This window comes from Loxodonta africana, chromosome 19 (assembly GCF_030014295.1).
Source record: "Loxodonta africana isolate mLoxAfr1 chromosome 19, mLoxAfr1.hap2, whole genome shotgun sequence".
Classification (NCBI taxonomy): Eukaryota; Metazoa; Chordata; class Mammalia; order Proboscidea; family Elephantidae; genus Loxodonta; species Loxodonta africana.
Genome location: NC_087360.1, coordinates 7317850 through 7345441, shown reverse-complemented (window position 1 = coordinate 7345441; position 27592 = coordinate 7317850). Strand labels below are relative to the sequence as shown.

Genomic DNA, 27592 nt, shown 5'->3' with positions numbered 1-27592 from the left:
CTCCCGTAGGCGTGTTAAGGCAGGGCAGTCAGGCTTCTTTTTGGAACCTGGTACTTGTGAATATTTCATGGAGAGAGATAGAGTATGTGAGAGAGAGAGTGAGTGTGTGAGTGAGTGAGTGTGTGTGTGAGAGAGAGAGAATATAATACTTGGGGAAGTGTCCAGAGAGCTGGCCTATTCTTCCTCATGATTTTAATCTCTGTGGTGATAAAAAAAAAAAAGAAAGAAATATTTTTTTTTTTTTTTTTTTTTTGTGGTGATAATCCCTTTTAAAAGTGGAGGAGGAATTTTTTTTTCTTTTTCTGTGGTAGTACCTCTATTTGGAACGTGAAAATTGCAGCACCACTTATGAGATAACATGGTACCATGGAAAGCCCTTTGCAGACAGGTAGACCTGCTTCCACCTGCATGTCACTGGGCAAGTTGCTTAACCCCTGAATCTGTTTCCTCATATCTGTGAAAATAGGGATAATCCCATGTACCCTATCGGGCTGTTTTCAGGTACTGTGTGGTTGGGTGAATAATAGCCCCCCACCAAAGGTGTCCTTGTTCTAATTCCCAGAACCTGTGAATATATTATATTACTTGATAAAGAGAATTAAGCTTGTAGGTGGAGGAGCCCTGGTGGTACAGTGGTTAAGTACTCGGCTGCTAACCAAAAAGTTGGTTTAAACCGGCCAGCTGCTCTGTGGGAGAAAAATGCGGCACTCTACTTCCATAAAGATTACAACCTTGGAAACCCTATGGGGCAGTTCTACTGTGTCCTATAGGGTCGCTATGAGTTGGAATCCAGTGGACGGCAATGGGTGTGGTTTAGTTTGGTAAGGAGAGTTAAGGTTGTAGGTGGGATTAAAATGGCTAATCAGCTGAATTTAAAATAGGGAAATTATCCTGAATGATCCTGGTGGGCCCAGTATAATCACCTGTCACAAGAGTCTTTAAAAGTCAGGATGAATATGATACAAGAAAAGACTTGACCAGCTGTTACTGGCTTTGAAGGTGATGGAAGGAGCCAAGAGCCAAAGAATGTGGGCAGCCTCTAAAAAAAAAAAAAAATTTTTTTTTTTTTAGAAGCTCTAAAAGGCAAGGAAGTGGATTCTCCCCTAGAGCCTCCAGAAAGGAACACAGCCTTGACTTCTTGATTTTAGCCCAGTGAGACCCATTTCGGACCTTGGACTTCCAGAACTGTAAGATGATAGATTTGTGCCATTTAAGCCACTAAGTTTGTGGTGATTTGTTATAGCAGTCATGGAAGGCTAATCTATGTAAAACATGTAGCACAGTGCCTAGCACATAGTAGGTGCTCAGCCAGTAGTCAGCTAGTCTTCCTTCTCCCTCCCTTTCCTCCCAGAATAGTTCTAAAATTGGAGAAATATTTCAGACCTTCCAACGGAGAGGAGACTCATCTTTGAAGCACATTATAGATGAAGACTTAGCAGATAAGAGTCTTAGAAATTCCAGATGTGAACCCCGCTTTTTCCTTATCTTCCCCTTTGCTTCTCTGGGCCTCAGTTTCCCCTGCAGGACATGGAGTTGTTGTTAGGTGTCCTTGAGTCCATTTCCAACTCACAGCGACCCCATGTGACTGTAGGATAGCCCCGTAGGGTTTTCTGAGATGTAATCTTTACAGAAACAGATTGCCAGGTCTTTCCTCCTGCAGAGCCGCTGGGTGGGTTTGAACCACCAGCCCTTTAGTTAGTAGCTGAGCGCTTACCCATTGTGCCACCTTGGATAAAATCCAAAAGCTTCCTCTCAGATCAGGACAAGGGAGACCTTTTATGTTACAGTGAGAAGCCACCAGCTGCGGGGCCTGTGCTCTTGGGCCAAACCCAGCGTGTGGGCATCAGACAGGGGCATAGATGTAAACCCCCAGGCCTGGGAGCTTTACGGGGGAAGAACTGCTGAGTGCAGCTACTTTCAGAACAAGATGGCTCTTAGGTCCAACGTCCCAGGCCAGTGACACAGTCACCCAGCGGCCTCTGGGGAACCAAAGCCTTGTAAAGATTAACATTTATTGATGCTCAGGAGTTGTCAGACCCTGGCAGCTGTAGAGCAGCGCCTAGAGCATGTGTCCTTTGAAATCGTCTAGTAGCCACTTTAAAAAGTAAACAACCAGGTGAAACTTATTTTAATAGTATGTTATTAATCCAATGTGCCCAAAATAGAAGGATGCCTGGTAGCACAGTAGTTAAGCACTCTTCTGCTAAGAGAAAGGTCAGTGGTTCAAACCCACCAACCGCTCCGAGGGAGAAAAGATTTAGCAATCTGCTCCCATAAAGATTACAGCCTTGGAAGCCCTATGGGGCAGTTCTGCTCTGTCCTGTGGGGTCACTATGAGTTGGAATGAACTCAACAGCAGCAGGTTTTTAGCTCACAGGGCACAAGCAGGTGTCTGGAAACGTAACCTGAGCTTCAGGTGAGGTGAGGTTTGAGAGCCGTTCCTGACTGTGTGGTATCATTTAGACTCCACACTTGCACATGTTGGTCCCTCCTTGGACCCCCTCCCCGTGTGACCATCACCATCCCTGTGGGCCTCCTGCTCAGAGCATGGGGACGTGCTTACTTCCACCCTCATCTCTTCGTTATCCCTGGTAAAACTGTACTGTGACACTCTAAGTCACCTGCCCCTTTCTGAACTTTATTTTCTTTATCAGTAAAGTGTTTACAATTTTTGAAAAATTCTCTGGCCCTGGAATTTGGGGAGAAATCTGAACCATGTGGTGGATAACCAGACCACTGTGCTGTTGTTATGGGGTGGGGGGGGCCCTGTAAGCTCCCTGGGGAGGAACGGGCCCTGTCTTCTCCCACATCCCCACATGTAGGCACAGTGCCAGTGCCGATAATGACTGGTTGACTGATGCGTGAATATAGGCAAGCCAAGGCTCCTTTCTGACAAGGAGAGAAAGAACCAGACTCACAAGTCCCCTAGGACGCCACCCACAAAGGTCTCAGCAGCTGCCCTCCCCGCTTTGCTACATGGGACCAATGCTGCCTCAGTGCCCGAGCCAGGAGTAGTTGCAGGTAGGGTGCCAGGCCCTTCCCTGCCCATGCTGCATGTTCACCTGAGACGCCCTTCCGCTTGAGGACGGTGCTGGTGGTGCCCAAGCAGGCAGCGGACGTACTGAGTCCTGGGCTGCCAGAACCCCCAGGGCTCGGCTGCTAACCCAAAGGTTGGAAGTTCTAGTCTACCCAGAAGTGCTTTGGAAGAAAGCCCTGGTGACCTGCTTCCAAAAAATCAGCCATTGAAGACCCTGTGAAGCACAGTTCTACTCTGACGCACATGGGGTCGGCATGAGTCAGAGTCCACTTGATGGCAGCTGGCCTTGGCGGTGGGGGCTGCCAGGCATTAACGGCCCCCTCCTGTCTTTGATGTAGTTCATCCCCGTGACACCTTTGTGCAGAGCACTCACCGTGTATCTGTTGGCCTGTCCTGGGCCCTTGGGGTGTGCTGTGGGAAGGTTAACCTCAGTCCGCACCCCTAGAGTTGTCATTTCCCCGAAGGAGGTAGGGGAGGGGAGGTGTGGCAGGTACACGCAGGAGAGCAGTTGAGAGCAGGACTGTAAGGCCAGATTGCCAGGCTCAGGCCCTTCCCCTCTCTGTACCTCAGTCTCCTCATCTGTGGAGGAGGTGGGGGGTGAGGGGTAATAATATCGCCGGCAAGGGTGGGTGTAAGGATTTGCAGGCGCTAACGTATATATTTTAACGTATATATAGGGTGGCTATGAGTCGGAAACGACTCGACGGCAGTGGGTTAACCTGTATATAAAGGTACATACAAAGCACTTAGCCCAGAGCCTGAAGCAGGGCAAATGCTGTGTGAGTGTTGGCTCTTGTGTTATGTACAGAGAAGTAGACTGGGCCGAAGAGAAATAGAAGTAATGTCCTTCTTGGGTGCCACCGTGCCCTTAGTTTGGCCGGCTCTAAGTGAGGATGGCGAGAGCTCGGGCCGTTTGGAAGGGAAGCCGGTTGTGGCTAGTTTGGCTGACTCGGAAGGTGGGAGAGAGCCCGTTCCTGGAAGGATGAGCCTTCCAGTGTTCACCTCCCAGAGCTCTCCACAGGCACCCCTTCCTCTGGTGACATCGCACTCAGGAGGATGTCCCAGGGGGAAAGCCCCCAAGAGGTGTGACTTCCTTCTCAATGAGGACCTTGCCCAGGCTGGCATCCTGTTCCTGAATGAACCCGACTGGCCACTTGATTCCAGCAGCTCGAAGTGGAAACACTGGAATCGCAAGGAGGCCTGCTTGGCTGCCGGACAGGGAAACCCAGCCAGGAACCCGAGAAGCCGGCCCCAGAACCGGGGAGCCTCTGCCAGCCCGGCACTGTTCCACTTGGTAGATGCCTGTTTATTTACAGGGCTGACTCAAATATCACCTTGTTTGTGAAGCCATCCACCGCTCCCCTGCTTAGGCTCCTGAGTTCTGATTACGCATTATCCACATGGCTTCCTGTCTCCCTGACCAGCTGAGCCTGTGCCTGCAGAGCTGGGAGGAGCAGGCAGGTGTTGGGCTGACATGTTCTAGGTACAGGGTCACAGGAGAAGGGGTGACAGCTGCACCCCCCTCTCCGGCCCCCTGCTGAGCCATCTCATCACCTTGTTCATATCTATACTGGCCGCCTAACCCTGAGCCTCTCCAGGCAGGGACGGTGCCTGACTCTCCATATGTGTGTGCCGAAGAACGAATGAGTGAATGAATGAATGAATATGTTGCCAAAGCTTTTTTTTTTTTTTTAAGTTTAAAATTATAATTCTTTACTGTTACCAGTGTTGAACTTTTTGTAGGTCCCTTATATTTGCCTATAAACTGCTTCTTAGTTTCTTTTGACAATAGCGGGTCGTTTTTCTCCTCATACATTTTTAAAGACTATGTTGTGTTTTAGGTGAAAGTTTACAGAACAAATCAGTTTCTTTCAGAAATTTATACACAAATTGTTTTGTGACATTGGATGCAATCCCCACAATGCGTCAGCACTCCTCACCCTTTCCCTTTCCACCCTGGGTTCTCCATGTCCATTCGTCCAGTTTTCCTGCCTTCTTATCTTTGCTTTTGGGCAGGTGTTGCCCATTTGGTCAGATATACTTGATTGAACTAAGAAACACATTCCTCACGTGTGTTATTTTTTGTTTTATAGGCCTGTCTAATCTTTGGCTGAAAGGTGGACTTTGGGAGTAGCTTCATTTCTGAGTTAGCAGGGTGTCAGGGGGCCATAGTCTCAGGGGTTCCTCCAGTCTCTGTCAGACCACTATGTCTGGTCTTTTTTGTGTGTGAATTTGAATTGTGTTCTACGTTTTTCTCCTACTGTGTCCAGAACCCTCTAATGTGGTTCCTGTCAAAGCGTTGGTGGTGGTAGCCGAGCACCATCTAGTTCTTCTGGGCTCTGGCTGGTGAAGGCTGTAGTTCATGTGGTCCATTAGTCCTTTGGCCTAATCTTTTCCTTTTGTCTTTGTGTTTTCTTCATTCTCCTTTGTTCCAAATGTGATGGGACCAGTAAATGTACTTTAGATGGCCACTTGCAACGTTTTAAGACCCAGATGCGCCTCACCACAGTAGGATTTAGAACATTTTCTTTATGAACTATGTTATGCCAATTGACCTAGATATCCCCTGAGACCATGGTCCCCAAACCTCAGTCCCAGTAACTTGGTCCCTCAAAGTGTTTGGATGTCTCTAGGAAGCTTCTGTGACTTTGCCTTGGTCAAGTTGTGCTGACTTCCCCTATATTGTCTTGCCCGTCGCCAAAGTTAACACTTGTCTACTATCTAGTTAGTGATTTCCCCTCCGCATACCTCACCCTCCCTGGTAACCCATCTAAGATTGTTTTTTTCTGTGTGTAAACCTTTTCTTGGGTTTTTATAATCGTTGTCTCATACAATATTTGTCCTTTTGTGACTGACCTATTTCACTCAGCATAATGCTGTCCAGATTCATCTATGTTGTAAGATATTTTGCAGATTCATCATTGTTCTTTATTGTTGCGTAGTATTCCATTGTGTGTACATACCATAATTTGTTTATTCATTCATCTGTTGATGGACACTTAGGTTGATTCCATCTTTTTGCTGTTGTGAATAATGCTGCAATGAACATGGATATGTGTATGTCTATTCGTGTGATGGTTCGTATTTCTCCAGCATATATTCCTACAAGTGGGATTGCTGGATCTTATGGTATTTCTATTTCTAGCTTTTTAAGGAGGCGTCACACCATTTTCCATTCCCACCAGCAGTGCATAAGAGTTCCAGTCTCTCTACAACCTCTCCAGCTTTTGTTATTTTCTGTTTTTTTGATTAGTGTCAATTACGTCAGGGTAAGATGGTATCTCATTGTAGTTTTGATTTGCATTTCTCTGTTTAATGGCTATGATCACGAGCATTTCCTCCTGTGTCTGTTAGCTGACTGAATGTCTTCTCTGGTGAAGTGTCTGTTCATATCCTTTGCCCATTTTTTAATTGAATTATTTGTCTTTTCGTTGTTGAGGTGTTGAAGTATTCTACAGGTTTTAGAGATTAGACCCTTGTCAGATATGTCGTAGCCAAAAAAATTTTCCAAGTCTGTAGGTTCTCTTTTTACTCTTTTGGTGGCCTTTTGGTGAGCATAAGAGTTTAATTTTCAGGATTTCCCAGTTATCTAGTTTATCTTCTGGTGTTTTTACATTGTTAGTTACAGTTTTTATTGAATTTATGCTGTGTATTAGGGCCCCAGCATTGTTCCTATTTTTTGTTCTATGATCTTTACCATTTTAGGTTTTATATTTAGGTCTTTGATCCATTTTGAGTTTATTTTTGTGTATGGCGTGAGTTAATGGGTCCTGTTTCATTTTTTTACAGATGGACGTCCAGTTAAGCTAGGACCACTTATTAAAAAGACTGTGTTTTCCCCATTTAATGGACTTTGGTCTTTTGTCAAAGATCAGTTGACCGTAGGTGGATGGATTTATGTCTGGGTTCTCAGTTCTGTTCCACTGGTCTATATGTCTGTTGTTGTATCAGTACTAGGCTGTTTTGATTACTGTCTCTATATATAATAGATTCTAAGATCAGGTAGTGTGAGACCTCCTGCTTTGTTCTTTTTCTGCTGTAATGCTTTGCTTATCTGGGGCCTCTTTCCTTTCCATGTAAAGTTGGTGACAAGTTTTTCCATCTCATTAAAGAATGCTGTTGATGTTTAGATTGGGATTGCATTTAATCTATAGATCAGTTTGGGTAGAACTGACATTTTTACAATGTTGAGTCTTCCTGTCCGTGTACATGGTGTTTTTTTCCATTTATGTAGATTTCGTTTCGTTTCTTGCAATAGTGTTTTGCAGTTTTCTTTGTATAGGTCTTTTACATCCCTGGTTAGATTCATTCCTAAGTATTTTTATCATTTTAGAGGCTATCATAAATGATATTGTTCTTCTGATTTCCTTTTTGCAGTTCTCTTTGTTGGTGTATAGGAATCCAACTGATTTTTGTATGTTGAGCTTGTATCTTGCTACTTTGCTGAATCATTCTATTAGTTCCAGTAGTTTTCTTGTGGAATCTTTGGGGTTCAGTATGTATAGGATCATGTCATCTGTGAATAGGGATAGTTTTACTTCTTCCTTCCCAATTTGGATGCCCTTTAATTCTTTTTCTTGCCTATTGCGCTAGCTAGAACTTCCAGCATAATGTTAAATAGGAGTAGTGATAAAGGGCATCCTTGTCTTGTTCTTGTTCTCAGGGGCAATGCTTTCAGCCTCTCTCCATTGAGAATGATGTTGGCTGTCGGTTTTGTATTTAAAAAAAAAACAAAAAACCCAAACTCATTGCTGTCGAGTCAATTTTGACTCACAGCGACCCTGTAAGCCGCGGTAGAACTGCCACATAAGGTTTTCAAGGAGCGGCCGGTGGATTCAAACCACTGACTTTTTGATTAGCAGCCAAGCTCTTTAACTACTGCGCCACCAGGGCCCCTGGTTTTGTATAAACCAAAAAACCAAATCCAGTGCCGTCAAGTTGATTCCGACTCACAGCAACCCTATAGGACAGAGTAGAACTGCCCTGTAGAGTTTCCAAGGAGCCCCAGCCTGATTCGAACTGCCAGCCCTTTGGTTAGCAGCCCTAGCACTTAACCAGTACGCCACCAGGGTTTCCTGGTTTTGTATAAAAAATGACCTTTATTATGTTGAGGGATTTCCCTTCTATTCCTGCATTTTATTGAGAGTTTTTATCAAGAATGGATGTTGGACTTTATCAGATGCATTTTCTACAGTGATTAAGATGACCATGTGATTCTTTTATTTATGTGGTGGATTACGTTGATTGATTTTCTAATGTTGAACCATCCTTGTGTACCTAGTATGATTCCCACTTGGTCGTGGTGTATTTTTTTTTTTTTTATATGATGCTGAATTCTGTTGGCTATGATTTTTGTTGAGAATTTTTACATCTATGTTCATGAAAAATATTGGTCTCTGATTTTCTTTTTTAATGGTGTCTTTGCCTGGCTTTGGTTACCAGGGTTATGCTGGCTTCATAGAATGAATTCTGGTATATTCCTTCCTTTTCTATGCTCTAAAATAGTTTGAGTAGTACTTGTGTGAGCTCTCCTCTGAATGTTTGCCGATGCTTCTTGAATGAACAGGAAGCTGACAACTCCCCTTCTTTGACGCCATCTGCTTGTTGAGGCCTGAGGGGCCCACAGCACCCACTCCAGAGAGACTGAGGCATTTAGTTCAGGCAGGATGGCTTTCTCCTGCTAAAATAAGCACACTCCTCAAACTGCAATAAGTTCTCTTGCCTGGGAGTGACTCAGCCCCCTGGCTTGCAGGGTGGACAGGTTTGGGGAGTGACGTCGCCAGGACCTGGGGGATGAAACCATCCAGGCTGGCTCCCTGTGACTCAGGAGGGCCAGCCGGCCGGAAGAGGTCTGAGTCCTCTCATTCCATTCCTCCTGTGGCACCCTCTAAGCCCAGGGGAAAGGTTAGGGTTGTGAATGGAATCCCGGTGAGAGGCAGGATCCCTCCCCTGGGCTCCCACGCATAGCCTGTATTTGCGTCTGTCAGTGGCCTTTGTGGTCAAAAAAGCATTTGAATGAGACCTCTCTGTCCTTCAAACACCTTTTTGGAAATGCAAAAGACAAATAGCTCCCTACTTTGCCCCTGTCCGGTGCCTGGCTCTTTGGAAAAAGTTTTTGGCCCTGTAATGTGCCGCTGTTGAACATTATGATAGCAGCGCAGGGAGGCTCATGTCTGATTAACCTCAGTGTTAATTTTAAAAATAGAAATTGTCCTTAGAGCTGCGGTGCCTTGGGGTACTAGTGAACTGTAGGGGTTAAACCCTGAGCTCTAGAGAGAGACACTCAGTGCCTTGATTTTATCCAGTGCTCATGTTTGAAAGACCTTTAGTTCATTCAAGTGTTCACTCCTTCACTCACTCAATAAAGATTTATTGACCACCAGGTGTTAGTTGGGCACTGGAGATGGAGCCGGGAGCAGGGCAGACAGGAGTACCCACGTCCTGTACTTAAAACTGGGGGAGAGGGTGTGGCGGTGAAGGTGGAATATAAGCGGTAGACAAACCAGATAGTTTCAGATAAGGGGTGCTCTGCGTGTATGTAAACAGATGCTGTACCGTGTATCCTCTGAGAGGGAGGGGTGTTGGGGACATTCTAGCACAGATCTGGGTGACCAGAAACAGTCAGCTGCTGGTGGGGACCAGCCTGCCACATTTGAGGAACGGAAGGATGGCACCAGTGGCAAGACACAGCGAAACATGCTAACATTCTAGAAACATCTTAGACAAGCTTTGTGCGTGCTTACATTCTGGAAACATCTCAGATGGGCTTTGTGCTTTAAGTGAAAGTTTACAAATCTGTCATACAAGAATTTATATACACCCTTTGAGATCACACTTCTTATATTTAAAAATAAAGATCACACATCTTTATTTAAAGTATTGATATTTTGTTCATCATGGGGAATTTTTTTTTGGATTCTGATTTTTATATTTCATTAAAATAATACTTATCTTGAAAGAATTTATATACAACTTGCTGTATACTCCTGGAAACCCTAGTGGCTTAGTGGTTAAGTACTACGGCTGCTAACCAAGAGGCTGGCAGTTCGAATCTGCCAGGCGCTCTTAGGAAACTCTATGGGGCAGTTCTACTCTGTCCTATAGGGTCACTATCAGTCAGAATCGACTCGATGGCAGTGGGTTTGGTTTTTCGTTTATATACTCCTAGTTGCTCCCCTCCTGAGACAGCACACTCCTTTTCTCCACCCTGTATTCCCCATGTCCATTCAGCCAGCTCCTGTCCCCCTCTGCCTTCTCATCTCCCCTCCACACAGGAGCTGCCCACATAGTCTCCTGTGTTTGCTTGAGCCAAGAAGCTCACTGCTCATCATTTTCTGTCCCATAGTCCAGTCCAATCCCTGTCTGAAGAGTTGGCTCTGGAAACGGTTCCAGTCTTGGGCTAACAGAAGGTCTGGAGACCATGACCTCCCGGGTCCTTCTAGTCTCAGTCAGACCATTAAGTCTGGTCTTTTTACGAGAATTTGAGGTCTGCATCCCACCGCTCTCCTGCTCCACCAGGGATTCTGTGTTCTGTTCCCTGTCAGGGCTGTCATCGGTTGTAGCCAGGCACCATCTAGTTCTTCTGGTCTGAGGCTGATGTAGTCTCTGATTCATGTGGCCCTTTTTGTCCCTTGGGCTCATACTTACCTTGTGTCTTTGGTGTTCTTCGTTCTCCTTTGCTCCAGGTGGGTTGAGACCAATTCATGCATCTTAGATGGCTGCTTGCTAGCATATAAGACCCCAAACGCCACTCTCCAAAGTGGGATGCAGAATGTTTCCGTAATAGATTTTATTATGCCAATTGACTTAGATGTCCCCTGAAACCATGGTCCCCAGACCCCTGCCCCTGCTACTCTGGACTTCGAAGCGTTCAGTTTATTCAGGAAACGTCTTTGCTTTTGGTTTAGTCCAGCTGTGCTGACCTCTCCGGTACTGTGTGCTGTCTTGCCCTTTACCTGAAATAGTTCTTGTCTACTATCTGATTAGTGAATACCCCCTCTCTCCCTCCCTCCCTCCCTACTCTCGTAACGATCAAAGAATATTTTCTTCTCTGTTTAAACTATTTCTTGAGTTTTAACAATAGTGGTCTCATACAATATTTGTCCTTTTGCAACTGACTACTTTCATCCAGCTTAATGTCTTCCAGATTCTCCATATTATGAAATGTATCACGGATTCATCATTGTTCTTTATCGATGTGTAGTATTCCGTTGTGTGAATATACCATAATTTATCCATTCATACGTTAATGGGCACCTTGGTTGCGTCCATCTTTTTGCTGTTGTAAACAGCGGTGCAGTGAACATGGGTGTACATATATCTGTTCGTGTAAAGGCTCTTAATTCTCTAGGATATATTCCAAGGAGTGGGATTGCTGGATTGCATGGTAGTTCTATTTCTAGCTTTTTAAGGAAGCGCCAAATCAATTTCCAAAGTGGTTTACCATTTTACATTCCCACCAGCAGTGTATAAGTGTTCCAGTCTCTCCACAACCTCTCCAACATTTATTATTTTGTGGTTTTTGAATTAATGCCAGCCTTGCTGGAGTGAGATGGAACGTCATTGTAGTTTTGATTTGCATTTCTCTAATGGCTAATGATCGTGAGCATTTCCTCATGTATCTTAGCTACCTGAATGCCTTCTTTGGTGAAGTGCCTGTTCCTATCCTTTGCCCATTTTTTAATTGGGTTATTTGTCTTTTTGTAGTTGAGTTTTTGTAGTATCCTGTAGATTTTAGAGATCAGACGCTGATAGGAAATGTCATAGCTAAAAACTTTTTCCTAGTCTGTAGGTAATCTTTTTACTCTGTTGGTGAAGTCTTTGGATGAGCATAGGTGTTTGATTTTTAGGGGCTCCCAGTTATCTAGTTTCTCTTCTGCATTGTTAGTAATGTTGTATACCGTTTATGCCATGCATTCGGGCTCCTAGCGTTGTCTCTATTTTTTCTTCCATGATCTTAACAGGTTGGGTTTTGGTGTCCTCTGCTGCGCAGAATTCCAATGGACTTCATGGTGTGGGTCACACAGAGCACTGGGGACAGCAACCTCTTGGATCACTTAGCCCTGACCCCTTCCAAGGGCTATGGGCTTCTAGAGCGGTGTTGGCAATCTTTAGTCCCGATGAGATGCTCTCCTCTGTGATCCTATCCCCTTCCCGCCACCCCTCTGGCTGCAGGCTCTTCCAAGCTGTCTGTGGCCCCCCCGCCTGGGGTTGCAGTGTGCTGCTGTAGTCTTTGTCAAGCATCCACGTTTATAAGGGCAGGGGGTCACTCTGGCATGGTCATCTGGCTTGGCGTGTCTACCTCTCAGGGTCCATTTCTTTCTTTCTTTTGCAATCCTGTGTGTGTCAGTAAAACAGTGCCCCTTAGATTTTGTATGTGCGTGTGTGATTTAGGTGAAAGTTTACAGAGCAGATGAGTTTCTCATTCAGCAATTTATACGCAATTGTTTTGTGACATTGGTTGCAATCTCTGTGATGTGTCAACACTCTCCCCTTCTCCACCCTGGGTTGGCTGTTTCCATTTGTCTGGTTTTCCAGTTCCTTCCTGCCTTCTTGTCTTTGCTTTTGGGGAGGTGTTGCCCATTTGGTCTAATTTACGTTCCTCACGCGTGTTATTGTTTGATTTATGAGACAGGCTTGGTTTCTGTCTACATCAGTCCAGCCCCAGGGCCTTTTGGAAGGGCCGCCTCCTTTCCCATATGTCTTCCCTGGAGTCTGGTCTGGGACTAAGGCAGCAGGCAGCTGTGGGCCTAGGAGCCAATGGGCTCTGTCCTCCTGGCCCCGGGAGTGGCAGGGTTGTCCCCTTGGGCTGTACCCTGGGGTTTAGGGTCTCTGCCCCCAGATTGGGTTTGTATGAGGCAGCATTCTTGGACAAAGGGGCAGATGTGTCCAAGCGTGGTTCTGACTCCTGAGAGGGGCCTCCTGGGGAGATGAAGGGACAGGGGCCTCAAAGGGTCTTCCTGGAGGCCCCGCCGTGGCCGCAGGACAGAGGATGTGGGAGGGACCTGAGTCAGATACCCTTGGAACCAATGTTTTATTCCCCGCAGGTTTGAACAAATCCCGGATCCAGGACCTGTGTCAGATTTGGAGCAGGGCCAGGTCCTCTTTGAGCCCTGTCGGCCACTGGGGGCTGGGTTCCTGTTGTAGGAGTGAGAGGCTGTTTGTGTTGATGCTTCTCTCCCCCACCCTCCCCCACCGCCCCTGGAGAGAGAGGGGCTGGAACTGGATCAGAGTGGGTTTGGGGCCCACAGAGCGTGGAGGGTGACATGGAGAATGACGCTCGATTCCTGCCAGCTTCTCCATAGCCCAGGGCCCTGGGGCATTTGCTCTCCTGCCCTGTGCCCTCAGTTTCCTCATTGGCATTAACTGTGGAGGGATGTGAGGATTGCGTAAATACGCACAGAGTGCTTAGAATCCAGCTTGGCATGGAGCAAGTGCTCAATTACCATTCTTTATTACAGTGATCTCGGGCAGGTGATTGAGCCCCTTAAACCCTGGATGTCTTCGTTTGCCTGCCTCCCGGGCGATTTACGAGGATTTATGACAGGTACCAGTAAAGCCTGTAGCACAGTGCCTGGCACTTGGCTGAGCTCAGAGTGATTTTACTGTTAGGCTGTGGAGACCAGCCTGTTGTCCTGACAAGCTTTGTGACCCAGGCATGCTAGAGCATCCCCACTGCTCCCACCCGATGGAGGCATCCGATGGGGACACCTGAGCTTTTGTACCCCCACCTGCTGCCTTCTGCAGGTCAGTGCACTGGCTCTGTCCTGCTCTCGGCGGGACAAGGGGCAGATGTGGAGAATTTGCAATGCTGTGGCCCTGGGCTGCGGTGTGTACTTTCACGTTTCCAGTATGGAAGGTGCTCCTTCAAAATGGGCAGAACCCCATTAACACCCTGGGTTGGCATGAGGGTGACAGGCTTGTGTGGAGAGCCCCCAGGGCCCAGACCAGTGAGGGCTCCTTCTAGACTGTAAAGCCAAGAAGCAGGGCTGTGTTCAGCACAAGAAACAAAGTTAAACATGAAGTTTTATTCTGTTGTTGTTAGTTGCCTTCAAGTCAATTCTGACTCATGGCGACCCTATGTTTCACAGAGTAGAACTGCTCCTTAGGGTTTTCTTGGCTGTAATCTTGACGGAAACACATCGCCAGGCCTTTCTTCCACAGTGTTGCTGGGTGACCATAGGACTCAACAGTTCCATTCCTAGATAAATACACTCACTTGTTGACGTGGTTAGGTTTCAAAGACCAGGTTATTATGCAAAATCAATGCTATGTGAAAATAGAGGATGGCCACATCAGATCACAAAATTGAGGATGACTGCATCATTACATAACTGCCAAATTACATCATCACTTAACTGCCAAACCACTGAGAATCATGGACCAGCAAGCTGACACATAACCATCGAAGCCAGCCTTACTCTTGCCTCACACCTTGGCATTTGTTATTGCCAGACATACGTTGTTAACATGCAAAATAGTCAGACAGTAGATTTTTTTACTATTGTCATAAATGGGAAATGTGAGATAATAAGATAGTCCATAAGCAAGGAGTAGGCGTACCCAAAAGAACCGAAAGCAGGGATTCAGATAAATACTTGTACACACATTTACAGAAGCACTATTTACAATAACCAAAAAGTGGAGACAACCTAAATGTCCACCAACGGATGAAAAGATAAAGGAAATGTGGTCTATCCATGCAACGGGATATTACTCAGCCATAAAGACAAACGAAGTCCTGATTCTTGCTGTAACATGGGTGAAGCTGAAAAGTATGACACTGAGTGAAAAAGCCAGCCACAGAAGGTGCCTGTATGATTGACGTGCTATGGACATTCGTGGACATTTATACAGGATATCTAGAATAGGTGGATCCATAGAGACAGGTTGGATTGGTGGTTTCTAGGGGTTAAGGGGGGCAGCTGTCACCAAGAACCGCCTGCCCCTCCCTGGGGACAAGACTTGGCAGAGACGCCTGGCAGGAAGAGTGAGGCCTGTGCTGTGGCCACAGACCCCCACTGTGTGAGCTCTGTGCCTCCTTGTACGCCCCTGGGCTGGGGAGGCCCCAGTCCACACATCTGCCTTCCCTGCATACAACGGGGCTGTGTTCCTGCTGCCTGGCTGAAATGAACCCTGTTCTCTGTGCGCCAGGGCGGGTGGCATGGGGAGGGCAGTGCCCAGAGCTGGCCTCGTGTGCCTGTGTCCCAGCTCAGTGCTCAGGTGCCCCACTCCGTGCCAGTTTTCTGGGACCCCTGTGTGCCAGCATGGTGGGCCACCGCAGTGGGCAGGGGGCAAAGCTCCCTCCCCCAGGTCACTGACTCCCCGCTGGGAGAGACTGCACGTACACACACGTACAGTATGTCACACATCAGTGACGGCGAGCCCTGGGGAAGTGAATCAAGGAGGCCCTTGGCAGGGCGCCTCCCAGGGATGGGGATGTGGGGTGTGTCTTTGGGGGCCCAGTGCCTGGTTGGGGACATTCAGTGCACGCTGAGTCAGCGATGAAGGGACAGGCCAGGGAAGACAGAGATGGATGTGTGGTGTCCCTCAGGTTCAGACAGATGGCCATACCCATTTTTATGGGGTGCTCTCTGGTTCTGCTTCTGGTATCGGGGGTGGGGGAAGGCCTCTGGAGGGAGTGGACTTGGTCCTCGGCCCTGCTGTGGTCTCCTCCAGGGTCAGGCGAGAAAGCACTGTGTGACCAGGGCTACACCTTTGTGTCCGGAGCTGCCCCCTCTGGCTGGTCTGGGTGGAGCTGCAGTTCCGCCCCACCCCCCTGCACACACACCTGGAATCTTCCTGACCAGGTGGCCTTCGTAGGGAGAGCCAGCCTAGGTGTCAGGGCAACGCGTCTTCCGTGTTCTGGCTGCCGTGGAGTCAACTCCAATTCATGGCGGCCCTGTGTGTGTCAGAGCACAACAGTGCTCCTTAGAGTGGTGAAAACATACACACCGAAACATTTGCCAGTACAACTTCCACACTTACAACTCAGTGACATCAACTGCATTTTTCCTGTTCTGCTACCATTCTCGCTATCCTGTTCTAGAATATTCCACGAACATTAACATCAACTCCCTGCCTCTCAACCAAAAACTCCCCCTTCCCACTCCATCCCACCCCTGGTAACCATTAGTAATCCTTGGTTTTATATATTTGCTTTTTTCATGTAAGTGAGAGAAGACATAAGACAGCGTTTTCCTTTTGAGACTGACCTCTTTCACTCAGCGCAATGTTTTCAAGGTTCATCCATGTTGTGGCATGCATCAAAGTTCATTTCTCGTTAACGTTGAGTAAGATTCCGTTGTGTGTATACACCACATTTTATTTATCCATTCATCTGTTGATGGACAGTTCGGTTGTTTCCACCTTTTGACTCTCGTGAAAAGTACTGCAATGAACACTGGTGTACCAGTTTCTGTTTGTGTTCCTGTCTTTACTTCTTCTGGGTACATGTCTAGGATTGGGTCATATGGTAGTTCTGTGCTCAACTTTTTGAGGAACCACCAGACTGTTTTCCACAGTGACTGTACCATTTTACATTCCACCAGCAATATGAGGGTTCCAGTTTCTCCACAACCTTGGCAACACTTGTTTGCTATTTTTTTGATCACTGCCATTCTAACAATGGTGAGGTGATATCTCATTGTGGTTTTGATTTGCATCTCCCTAATGGTTTATGGGAAACCCTGGTGGCCTAGTGGTTAAATGCTATGCTGCTAACCAGAGGTCTACTAACCAGAAGGTTGGCAGTTCAAATCCACCACCCGCTCCTTGGAAACCCTTTTTGAAAATCAGTTGACAATAGATGTATGCATTTATTTATGGACTTTCAATTCTATTCTGTTAGTCTGTATGTCTATAATATCAATACCAAAAAAAAAAAAAAAATACCAGGCTGTTTTAATTATTGTAGTTTGTAGTCTGTTTTGAAATCAGGACGTGTGAGTCCTCCTACTTTATTCCTCTTAAGGATTGCTTTAGGTATTTGGGCTCCCTTGCCCTTCCATATAAATTCTGAGCATTGGCTTTTCCATTTCTGAAAAGAAGGCTATTAGCATTTTGGTGGGGATTGTGTTGCAACTGTAGGTGGCATTGTGTAGTGTTATGGATTGAATTGTGTCCCACAAAAATATGTGTTATAAATCCTAACCTCTGTGCCTGTGTTTATCATCCCATTTGGGAATGGATTGTCTTATTATGTTAATGAGACAGGATTAGTTTTGACTGTGTCTTAATCTCTTTTGTGGTATAAAAGACATTAAACAAGCAAAACAGAGAAGCAGAGATGGTGGAAGGGAGATGCCAAACCACATGAAGATCACCCAGGAGCAGAAGCTCAGAGATAAGGACCTTCCTTTAGAGCCAACAGAGAGAGAAAACCTTCCCCTAGAGCCACCACCCTGAGTTCGGTCTTCCAGCCTCCTAACCAAGAGAAAATCCAATTTCTCCTTGTTAAAGCTGTCCACTTGTGGTATTTCTCTTGTAGCCGGGGTAGGTAACTAAGGCAGGTAGTGCTGACATCTTAACTATATTAAGCCTTCCAATCCATGGACACAGAGTGTCCCTTCATTTACTTAGGTCTTCTTTAATTCCTTTTAGTAATGTTCTATACTTTTTTGTGCCTTTCACTTCCTAGGTTAAATTTATTCCTAGATATTTTATCCTTTTAAATGCTGTTGTAAATGGAATTATTTCCTTAGTTTCTTTTTTCAGATTGCTCACAGCTGATTTTTATGTGGCCCTTGCGTCCTGCCACTTTGCTGAATTCATTTATTAGTCCTAATCGCTTTTTTGTGGAGTCTTTGGGGTTTCTTATGTATAGGATCATGTCACCTGCACAAAGGGATAGATTTAGTCCTCCTTCCTGAGTTGGATACCCCCCTTTTTTTTCCTGCCCTAATTGTTCTGCTGGTTGCATTGTTCTGAAATGATGTTGAATAGCAGTGGTGAGAGTGGGCATCCCTGCCTTGTTCCTGATCCTAAAGTGAAAGCTATCTGTCTTTCTTTTTTGAATGTAACGTTAGCTATAAGGTTTTCATAAATGCCCTTTGTTAGACTGAGGAACTTGTTGAGTGTTTTTTTTGAAAGAATGTTGAATTTTGTCAAATGCCTTTTTGGCTTTGAGATGATCAGGTGGTTTTTTTTCCTTATTCTATTACTGTGCTGTGTTACATTGATTGGTTTTCCAGGATTCGACCACCCTTGCGTGTCTGGAATAAACCCCACTTGATCATGGTGCTCCGTAGCATTTTCAATGGCTGATTTTTCTGGGGGGGTAGATTGCCAGGCCTTTCTTCTGAGGTGCCTCTGAGTGGACTCAAACCTCCAGCCTTTGGTTAGGAGCCAAGCGCGATGACCGTTTGCACCCCCCAGGGACTCAGGGACATGGCACTTCTGGTCTGTGAGCATCAGCTGTGTGCCTGGTGTTTTCAGCTCTTGCTGTAGGGACTGGAGCAGGGTGACTGTACGCCCCACCCCTGCAATACCACGTCTGCTGTCCTCTCCCCAGCCCTGTGTGAGGGAGGCGCCTGGGCAGCTTATCATTGCTGAGGACACAGGTCTTGGAGTCAGACGGGCCTGGCTTTGCCAATTATTAGCTGTACAGACGAGATCCCTGACCTCTGTGCCTCAGTTTTTCTCATCAAGAAAATGGGATCATAACCACATCGCAGAATTGGTACCAGGAGGCTTGTTGCCTGTGCCTGGCACTTTATAGGCTCCCAGTAAATGGTAGTTGTTGGTCGTCCTCATCCCGTCATTATTATGGATGGAATTGTAACATGGGTGCAGCACAGACTCAGAAAGGAATTAGGCCATGCCGGTCAGTGGAGGTCCCTCAGACAGGAGAAGGGCCAGGGCAGCCTCCATCGCCAGCTTGTGGAGCCTTTGAAATAGGAGAGGCCAGGTTCTCTCAGGACTTTGAGTGATGAGCCCAGCCCCGTCCCCTCTGTCTACAGCCAGAGGCCCTGGAAGGAGGTGCGGACACCCTGGGCAAGTTTGGGGCCAGAGCTGGTGGCCAGGAAGGCCAGCTCCTGGATGGGGCTGTGGGCGAGAGGCTGCGCATCTCAATGAGCTGAGGCCACAATGGGCGCTGTGTGCAGAAGGAGGTCAGCCTGGCCCATGCTGGGTGGGAAGAAGGCCCTAGGTCTGCGCGGCTGATCTGAGGGGACTGTGAAGAACACTGAGGCCCACGTCTGTAGGGAGAGCCAGACCATAGGGGTTTCAGACCAGAAGGTGCATTCTAGAACCACTGCCCAACCAAAAAAAAAAAAAATCCGTTGCCTTCGAGCTGATTCTGACTCTTAATGACCCTATAGAACACAGCAGAACTGCCTATAGGGTTTCCAAGGAGTGGCTGGTGGATTTGAACTTTCAAACTTAGAGTTAGCAGCCATAGCCCTTAACCACTGCGACACCAGGGCTCCAGGAACCACCACCCAGATTGTCCTGATTTCCCAGACCCTTGTGAGTGCTCAGTGGCTTTGTGGCACAGGGTGCGTGTCAGCAGTAGCTTCAGCTGCGCGTATTGAGGAGAAGAAAGCTCTTCAGAGCTTTGCTTTGCTTAAAAACCAGTTGCCATCAAGTTGACTCCGTCTCAGGGCATTTCCGTGTGTGTCGGAGTAGAACTGTGCTCCATAGGGTTTTCAGTGTTGATTTTTTAGCACCAGGCCTTTCTTCCAAGGTACCTCTGAAACTTCCAACCTTTCAGTCAGCAGCTGAGCACATTAACTGTTGGCACCCACCCAGGGACTCTTTACTGTGCTTAGGCTGAGTGAATCCCTTTCCCCTCAACTCCACACTTGCCTTTCTGGTGGGAAGGGTCCTGTCTGCATGTTGTCAGTTACCCCGGGGGTCTCTCCCGGGAGAGGCTGCCTGGGTGGTCTCTGATCTCAGCCTCCTTTATCCCCTCACAGGCCATCAGTATCAGCAAAGCCATCAATAACCAGGAGGCCCCTGTGAAGGAGAAGCATGCCCGGCGTATCCTTCCCTGTGTCCTGGGGGAGTGGGAGGGTGGGCAGGTGGAAGAGGAGTTGAGCCTAAGGGCAGAGTCAGCCTAGCCCTGGGGCAGTGTGGCGCTGTGGGTAGCTGCCGGGGCCAGCCACATCGTGGGTTTGTGAGACCCCTTCTCTGAGGCCAGGGCCAGGGAAAGATGTCCTCCCTCTGTGAGCCTTGCTTCGCCAAGCTTGCTGCCTATCAGGGAGCACCCAGTCGTCTTGGGCCCGGTTAAGCTCACAACCTTGCCCTTTTTCTGGTCCTGAGCCCCATGCCCCCAGGTAAAGGTCGTAGTCTCTGGAGGGGGCAGACCTGGAGGTGAGCCGTGCGGAGCCATGCCTGGCACTGGGGTCCCCCACGTGTGCCTCTGACCCGTGTGCTCAGCGGATCTGCTGAGTGCCCCCCTGCTTCCCTCATGCAAGTCTGCTCCTGCTCCGTGGACCTTGACCCCGCAGGCATCATCCTGGGCACGCACCATGAGAAGGGGGCCTTCACCTTCTGGTCCTACGCCATTGGCCTGCCACTTTCCAGCAACTCCATCCTCAGCTGGAAGTTCTGCCACGTGTTGCACAAGGTCCTCCGAGATGGGCACCCTAATGTGAGTGGATGGGGCACCTGGGGCAGAGCAGCGCTCCTGGAGTGGAGACGCTCTGTCCCCCGGGGGCAGTGTCCCAGAGCCATGCCTCCTGATCTCTCACGTCCCCCACATCCCTGCCTCCAGCTGGCATGGGGCTAGGCTCCTGACCCTTGTCCTTCTCCCCCCACCCACGCTGCAGGTTCTGCATGACTGCCAGCGGTACCGGAGCAACGTCCGCGAGATCGGGGACCTGTGGGTAAATGCCGGGAGCGGATGTTGGGGCCTCGACATCAGGCAGGGGCCAGTGGTCACGGATGTGCAGTCAGAGGACACTTGGAGAGTGGGGACGCTTGAGCCCTCTGCCTCCCCCGGAGCACAGGGATGGGTCTTCTTCCTCTCAGGGCAGAAATCAGTGTGATGTGATTTGGGGTGAACGTGTGGGTGGGGGGCCCACCTCAGTCAATATGAGTCGCAGTGTTGCTAGAAGACCTGGCCCTGGAGTTCCAAACACAGCAGCACTGGACTCGGGCCCTGTGGACCTGTCGTCCCTGTGAGTGGGGTCTGCGAGGCGGTCAGCCCTGAGTGAGGAAGCAGACACCCTGGTGGTACCTCCCACGCCGCTGCTGTGGACTCGTTCACGGGTGGACATTGATGTTTTCAGCGGGCCTCCGGGTGGTCCTACACGCGGTGAAGTTTGCAAGTCCTGGGGAACCCATAGTCTTAGTTCCCTCCAGAACTTTCAGGACTTAGTGGGAAGGAGGAGGGCCTCCCTGGGTGGGAGCACTCCATCCTCTCCCAGAGCACCGCTGGGGGTGGGACAGTGACCCAGCAGGCTCTGCACAGTGAAGGGCCACAGGCTGGGCTGGGGCACTGAGCACCAGACCGAACTGCCCTGGAAGTAAGGAGAATGGCGTTCACAGCGCCCTTTGCAGTCTTGAGGGCCGCCTGCACAGCTGAAGAGGACGTGGTGTTTGGAGGAGGTGGGTGAGGTGTCAGAGAAGGCAGCTGGGAGGATGTGGCATGCTGTCGGAATGTGCCTCCCATCTGCCCACCAGCACGTCAATAAAATGTCCTGACTGGGGTTGGCCTGCTGCCCTGGGACAGAGCTCTCTTCTCACAAGAGCTTCTTTGGCAAGAATGACCAGGAGGGACACTAAGAAAGAATCAAAAGGAAATGGTAGAAATCAAAAGCACGTAACAGAACTGAAGAATGTAGACTGGACACAGCCGAGGAGAGACTCACTGAGCTGGAGCTCTGTCAGCAAGACACCCCCAAACTGAAAACCAAAGAGAAAACACAGGATCCAATACCCCAGAACTGTGGGACAACTGGGGAGTCCCTGGGTGGCATAAACGGTTAAACTGCTAGCCACTCAGAGGCACCTCGGAAGAGAGGCCTGGTGATCTGATCCCCAAAGGTAACAGCCTTGAAAACCCTGTGGAGCAGTTCTGCTCTGCATACACAGGGTCACTGTGAATCACAATCAACTCGACAGCAATGAATTTGGCTTTTTGGTTTTGTGGAACAATGATATAAGGAATATGGCAGAAATTTGGAATTATCAGACCAGGTGGCACAGCGATTAAGAGCTCAGCTGTTAACCGGAAGGCTGGCAGTTCGAATCTACCAGCAGCTCCTTGGAAACCTCTTAGGGCAGTTCCACTCTGTCCTACACAGGGTCGCTATGAGTTGGAATCAACTCAATAGCAACGGGTTTAGTTTTTGGTATGGCTAATGCTAAGGGCTGTAGTGGAAAAAGTGGACAAGAACAGATGGGTGATGTGAGCAGAGAGGTGGAAACGCTAAGGAAGAACCAAAAGGAAGTACTAGAAATGAAAAACACTGTAAGAATGACAAGGAGCAAGATAAAAGAGCTAGACACAGTGCGAGTGTGGCGGCGGCCTTAGAGAAGGAAGAAGGCTAGAAGCAGCCAATGGATCTTTGCAAGAGTGAATGGGCAGGTGATGGAATGACACTCAGCTGCTTTTCTCACGTCTTCCTGCCTTGGTTTCCCTGTTTGTCCTAAAGCACTGGGCCCTCACCTGGGCCTCACCTGGGCTCTGTTCTCCACAGGGGCATCTGCACGACCGGTATGGACAGCTGGTGAATATCTACACCAAACTTCTGCTGACCAAAATCTCCTTCCACCTCAAGGTAGTCTCCTCGGGAGAGTCATGAGGCCAGGAGGAACCCACTGGGCTCCCAGAGACCCGGGCTCTTTCCTCTAGGGATGTAGCAGAGGGGCAGGATTGGTGCTGTCCATCAGCACCACTGGGGCCTGTCCCCTCATGCAGTTGCCCAGTCTTCACAAGGGGGGCGGGGCAGGGCAGCTAGAGCTGAGCTCTGTGCTGGTGGCCCGCAGACTTCGGGGGCAGATCTGCGCCCTGCCTGGCCCAGGCAGTCGTCTTCCTTGTGTCCTGTCCTGGGGCCACTCCAGCCATTCTAGAGCAGATGGCTCCTAGATGCCTCCCAGAGACAGGGCCAGCTCTCGAGGGGCGGCTGAGCAGGCAGGTATTCTCTCCATAGCACCCCCAGTTTCCTGCAGGTCTGGAGGTGACGGACGAGGTGCTGGAGAAGGCAGCGGGAACGGACGTCAACAACATGTGAGTTCTGTGGGCAGGACAGACCCAAACTGATTTCATTTCTCCGCTTCGTGTCCTGACCCCACTTCTTGGGGGCACTAGTCCCCCTGGCCGACCGGATGGTCTTAAGCAAGTTCCCTGGCATCCACACCCCGCCTTCCTTGTTTCCCTGTTCACTCAGGGTTTCACCCTGTGTGCTCAGGGTTTCATCCCATTCACACCGAGCAGGGCTGCTGGTGAGCAAGTGAGCCACGGCCTGAGAGGAGGCTGAGGCCTAGAAAAGCCTAGGGACGGGGCTTATTTGGAATTGGGCACTTTTGGTGGAGGAGGTGCTGCACTCAGGGTTCTCGGGGGATGATAGGGCCTGCCACCCCTCACACTCACCCTTCCGGGCCTCCCTCCCTCCTCACCCAGCTTCCAGCTCACCGTGGAGATGTTTGACTACATGGACTGCGAGCTGAAGCTGTCCGAGTCAGGTGAGGCACCATGTGTCCAGATTGGGGCTACATTAGTGACCTGCAGGCCCTGCCTGTACTATCACTTTAACGTTCTCAAATATACCTGCCCCTTGGGGTCCATACCCCGCCAGAATGCACAGAGTAGAGCAGCCTCCCATGGGTTTGCACAGAGGGTGTCTTGGCCATCCCATCAAGGGCACATCCTGCCGTTGGCCCCAAGACATGTGGGGCTTGGGTGAGTGGGGAGCTCCCATCTGGCGGCCTGGCCCCTGGGCCGCTGCTGAGCCCTTCCAGGGTGAGGCTGTTGGGCCTCCGCGCTCTTTTTCTGCTGCACAAACCTCTGAGTCATGCCAGCCTTCCTGCCTGAGCCCACAGCCCTTTGGACAGGAAACCTCCAGGCCCCCATCTGGGCCTGGAGAGGTGATCATTTTGGGTGGCAGCTTCAGAACAATGGGTGGGTGAGTCAGTTCTCCCAGGGGGAGAAGCAAAGGCCTTTTTAAGGGAAAGTCTCCAGGAGTTAGAGGGAGGTGAGGTCCGGGAACTACCTCCCTGCGTCCCTGGTCTGGACTTGGGCCTGGCTGAGGGGGAGCTGGAACCTCTGCCCAGGAGGCTGCATGGCCAGACGTGGGCGAGGAGGGGCACAGGGTGTGGCCCCAAGCTGTGCGGAGGACTGAGAGCCACCAGGCTGGACCAGGTCCCTCCACCCAGCCTGGGTGGCACCCGCGTGTCTGGAAGTGAAGGGCAGGGCCCCCAGAAGGGGAGGTGGAGAGAACCCATAGGCGAGCACTCTACTCTTGGTGACACTGGCACCTTGGTTAGGTACAAAGAAGGGGCACAGCCAGGGTTCCATGCAGCAGTATCCCTGGCAAAGCCTTCGATTCACACGCATTTCGAGTGCAGGGCCGTTCCCAGCCACTCAGTTTGTCCTAAAGGTCCGTTTTCTGTGGCACAAACCCTCTGAGTCATGCCAGCCTTCCTCCAGGAAGCCAGCAGCAATTTGAACAGGAAACCTCTGCCCCCTCCCCCACCTGGGTCTGGAGAGGTGATTGTTTAAGGGAAAGTCTCCAGGAGTTAGCGGGAGGCAGAGGTGGGCCCTGGTGCCTCCCTGCAGCCCCGGTCTGGACTAGGGCAAACTCCTAGAGCCTTTCCCTTAATCCGTCCTAAACATCCTCCTGTAGAAATGCCTGCGTCATGCTCTGCCTGAACTAGGGAACGGCGGGAGATGTGTCCAAGTGAACCGACAGGGAAAGATCTAGAAAACATTCTGCTGAGCGAAATGCAGCGAATGGCAGAGCAGTGTGTACATGCATGTTTAAAACCCAAGGCAGTCCTTTTGCTGTGGTTGCTGTTAGCTGCTGTTGAGTCGATTCTGACTCCTGATGACCCCATGTGTGCAGAGTAGAACTGCTCCATAGGATTTTCAAGGCCGTGACCTTTCAGAAGCAGATGGCCTGCCTGACTTCCGAGGCGCCTCTGGGTAGGTTTGAACCACCGACCTTTCACCTAGTGGTCAAGTGCTTATCCGCTTGTGCCACCCAGGGGCTTCTTTAGAAAAGGAGAGGGACAGATTAGAGTTTTCCTTCTCACTCCCTCACTCTGGGCCTCTCCTGTCTCCCCAAGGTTTGCAAATGGTCCCACAGCCCAGCCAGTGAAGGGCTGGGGCTCGAGGGCGTGGAGTTATTCAGGCGCCTGGGTGCAGCGTGGGTCACCCGGCCGCTCACCTGCCCTGGCCCGCTGCTTGCTGTTTGTCGTCTCTCTCATGGCCCAGAGAAGAGGCGGCCAGCGAGGAGGCAGCCTCGTGTTTGTCAGCTTCCCCCGCACTTGGTAGATTTGGTCAAAGGCCTGACTGTCAAGAGCAGGGGAGATGGAACCACAAACCTCTGGGTCTCCAGGGTTACAGGGCCGTCCTGACCCACCGCCTGAGCCTGTCCACGTTGTACAGGGAGGCCTGAGGCTGGGCAGTCTCTAACACTCACACACCTCCTGGAGCCTGGGGCACACTCCCCTCATCACTCCACCCCTCGTCCTGGGCCCCGTGGCAGGGAGGTGACCGAGCTGCTGTCATGCACCCCGGCCTTGTAGTCCCAACCCAAATTCTCGGAAGCATCAGGTCTCGGCCTGAGGGTGGGGGTGATGGCGCCCTCTCAGCGGATGGGAACACATGGGCCGAATTCAGGGAGCCGCCGTGGCCTGCTGCTCCTGCACTCCTTGCCGCCCCTGCGCCACCACCGCCGTGGCGCCGTCCAGGCTCACGCTCCCTTCATCCCCCCCCACTTCTCTCGGCAGTTTTCCGGCAGCTCAACACGGCCATCGCGGTGTCCCAGATATCCTCGGGCCAGTGCCGCCTGGCCCCGCTCATCCAGGTCATCCAGGATTGCAGCCCCCTCTACCACTACACTGTCAAGCTCCTGTTCCAGCTGCACTCCTGTGAGTTGCCCGCCCACCTCCACCTGCCTGCCCCGGGGGAGCTGCAGAGCTGCGTGCCTGAGGCTCCTCAGGCCCCGGGCCCCACGCTGGTAATGGCTGACAACGCCTGTATTTGTTCAGAAACTTTATACTAGAAATACTGAGGAAAAATTTTTAAGTATTTTATTAATTATAGAAAAGCAGTCTTATAGTCGTTACCTGTTAAATGACATATTTCTAATGAAAAATAACTATTTTCCAAACAAAAAGCGATTTAGCAAGAAGAGTGGCATTGTTTTACGTTTTTGCAAATCTAAAAAAAAATTTTTTTTTTTTTCTAAACACCTGGCTTAGAAGACAGCTGGTCTGGGGTATGTCTTCGTCATAGGCCCGGATGGAGGGACAGCAAAGGACAGATGGTATCTCCATAGTATTCTTCTGATCTCAGCAGACCCTGAGAGGGTCTTGCCCCAGACCACACTGAGAACCACTGGCTTAGGGTATAACCCATCCAAACCCAGTACTGTTGAGTCGATTCCGACTCATAACCTCTTAAGACTAGCCCAGGGCGAGCGTGTGTCATACAAGTGCTGTCACGGCGGCTTCCAAGCCTGGGACAGCCTGGATTTGAGGTGGTCACTGCTTCCTTTTTTGCTAGCGTTTCCTTCCCTCACTTAGCCGAGAGCTGAGCTCCCACGGCACTGTGTCTCTCCTCCTGAGGGGTCTGTATCAGCGGGGTGGGGGCCCAGTCACGGAGTCTCTCTAGTCGATGATGGTAACCCTGCATGTCCCCAGGTCTCCCAGCTGACACACTGCAAGGTCACCGGGACCGGTTCCACGAGCAGTTCCACAGGTGCCAGCGGGGGGTGGGCAAAGGCGCTGGGCTCCTGGGCACTGTGCTGGGGACCCCATGACAGCCTGGCTCCTCCCTGGTGACCCCTGCTTCCCCCCCGCAGCCTCAGAAACTTCTTCCGCCGAGCTGCTGACATGATCTACTTCAAGCGGCTCATCCAGATTCCCCGGCTGCCCGAGGTACTGCCACCCCACCCCAGCTGTCCCCTCCCCATGTATCTGCCTGGCTGCAGCCTGGTTCACCGCCCTGGTCTCTGGGCTCTTAGAGGGCCCTGGGGCTGGTGGCTGAGCAGCTCCTGCCCCTGCAGGGACCTCCCAACTTCCTGCGGGCCTCGGCACTGGCTGAGCACATCAAGCCTGTGGTGGTGATCCCTGAGGAGGCTCCCGAGGAGGAGGAGCCCGAGAACCTCATTGAGATCAGCACAGGCCCCCCCACCGTGGAGCCAGCGGTGAGCAGTCACTCTGTCTCCCTCTGGTCCCACCCCTGAGGGCCTCCAGCTCCAGCGTGGGGTAGCGCGGCCCTGGGCCGCTCTCTGTCCCTCCTCTCCTGGCCTGGGGCACAGGTGAGTGGCCAGGTGGTAACTGTGCCTTGGTTTGGCAGGTGGTAGCTGACCTCTTTGAGCAGACATTTGGACCCCCCAATGGCTCCATGAAGGATGACAGGTGGGGCCTGGGGTTCAGTGG

At 50.0% G+C, this 27592-nt stretch overlaps 1 protein-coding gene across 1 annotated transcript in view; it reads left to right on the top strand.

The window, feature by feature from the left end:
- The window catches only part of HIP1R (huntingtin interacting protein 1 related), a 51011-nt gene that overhangs the window by 2233 nt on the left and 21186 nt on the right, over positions 1 to 27592 (top strand). Inside the window, 11 exon segments of the mRNA XM_064272127.1 lie at positions 19954 to 20017; positions 20488 to 20630; positions 20809 to 20865; positions 22684 to 22764; positions 23137 to 23213; positions 23607 to 23668; positions 25937 to 26077; positions 26852 to 26909; positions 27013 to 27088; positions 27217 to 27357; positions 27510 to 27571. Coding sequence (XP_064128197.1) covers positions 19954 to 20017; positions 20488 to 20630; positions 20809 to 20865; positions 22684 to 22764; positions 23137 to 23213; positions 23607 to 23668; positions 25937 to 26077; positions 26852 to 26909; positions 27013 to 27088; positions 27217 to 27357; positions 27510 to 27571 — 962 coding nt within the window.